The 1,179-nt window shown below is 39.3% G+C and overlaps 1 protein-coding gene across 1 annotated transcript in view; it reads right to left on the bottom strand.

Moving 5' to 3' along the window:
- The window catches only part of RAB3GAP1 (RAB3 GTPase activating protein catalytic subunit 1), a 38,557-nt gene that overhangs the window by 12,199 nt on the left and 25,179 nt on the right, over positions 1 to 1,179 (bottom strand). The window contains 2 exon segments of the mRNA XM_025197587.1: positions 1 to 59; positions 357 to 526. The exon segment at positions 1 to 59 is cut by the window's left edge and continues 37 nt beyond it. Coding sequence (XP_025053372.1) covers positions 1 to 59; positions 357 to 526 — 229 coding nt within the window.

Raw genomic sequence — 1,179 nt, 5'->3', positions numbered from 1 at the left:
GAAGTAGGCCTGGTTTCAGATCCATCTGTTAGTTTGTCAGCAGCATCAGGGAATAAGAACTTAGGGGGAAAAAAATACCATGTTGATTTTTTGTGTTTTTCCCACTTCTCCCCACATCTATTTTCTTGGTATAGTTACGCTAAAATGCTACTAGAATGTCAACTTCTCAAATTACAAAAGTGTAGTGTGGAGGCTACTTCATTCTGTTTTTAATCAAACAGACTTCTACAGTCAAATAGCATTACGTCATTATTTCTCTCATGATAAACTATTACTTTAGCAGTTTTGTAAGTCCCAAACAGGGGGAAGAAAAACAAACAAATGTATATAATAATATACATGAACACCTTGCTTACCAGCAGAATAGCATTGAGGACTTCGTTATTTAATGGCGATTCATCTACACCACGGTGTTTGCGAATTTTTTTCTTTGCACTGTGAACCATGTTTGTGACTGATAATTTATGGATTGGGACTGGGGCTGGCTCTGTGAGCTTTGACAAAGCATGGCTGATATCAGCAGTCTCTACAGAATTAAGAAAACATTAAAAGGACAAGTTCAGAATTATTTTCAATAATCTGTATTTTTTATTTTGTATCTGAAATCTAATCAACCTGGTAACCTTTATAATGCTACAGTTTCAGATGTGGAACCAACAAAATTAAAAGGCACAGTCAACTACAAAGCAGAAACTACCTAGAAGGCGTCCTTGCTTCTTTTACAGATTGAAGATGAAACTGGGTTGACTGTGCTGCTAACATCTTGCCACTTAGGGTGTCTATACATGTGCTCTGGGAGTTGGAGGGGCACTTTAATTAGAGCGAATCTGAGAGCCACTTTAATTAAAGTGCCCGGAGCATCTCATGTATCAATGCCCTCACAGTTCAAAATGGTGGCAGAGTCACTTTAACTAAACCTTGTTTGATGAGCTTTAGTTAAAGCACCCCCATCACCATTTTTAAGTGTGAGGACGCTGATACATGAGACATTGGAGTCTACTGGAATGCTCCAGCAGATTCAATTAATTGAGTCTGCTCCCATGCACTGTATTTATAGCATGTCAGGGCAGCCTCACTGCTCAAGTATAGCTGCCCTTTCTGCCTAATTCCAAAGTTATTATAGTGCCCAAAACGGCGTTTCCCAATCTTTTGGTTGCAGCGGCACACTTACCAGGTCTC

This window comes from Alligator sinensis, unplaced genomic scaffold (genome assembly GCF_000455745.1).
Source record: "Alligator sinensis unplaced genomic scaffold, ASM45574v1 scaffold277_1, whole genome shotgun sequence".
In the NCBI taxonomy this organism is placed as follows: Eukaryota; Metazoa; Chordata; order Crocodylia; family Alligatoridae; genus Alligator; species Alligator sinensis.
Note: the sequence above shows the minus strand (reverse complement) of the source record. Positions and strands in the feature narration are given on the sequence as shown.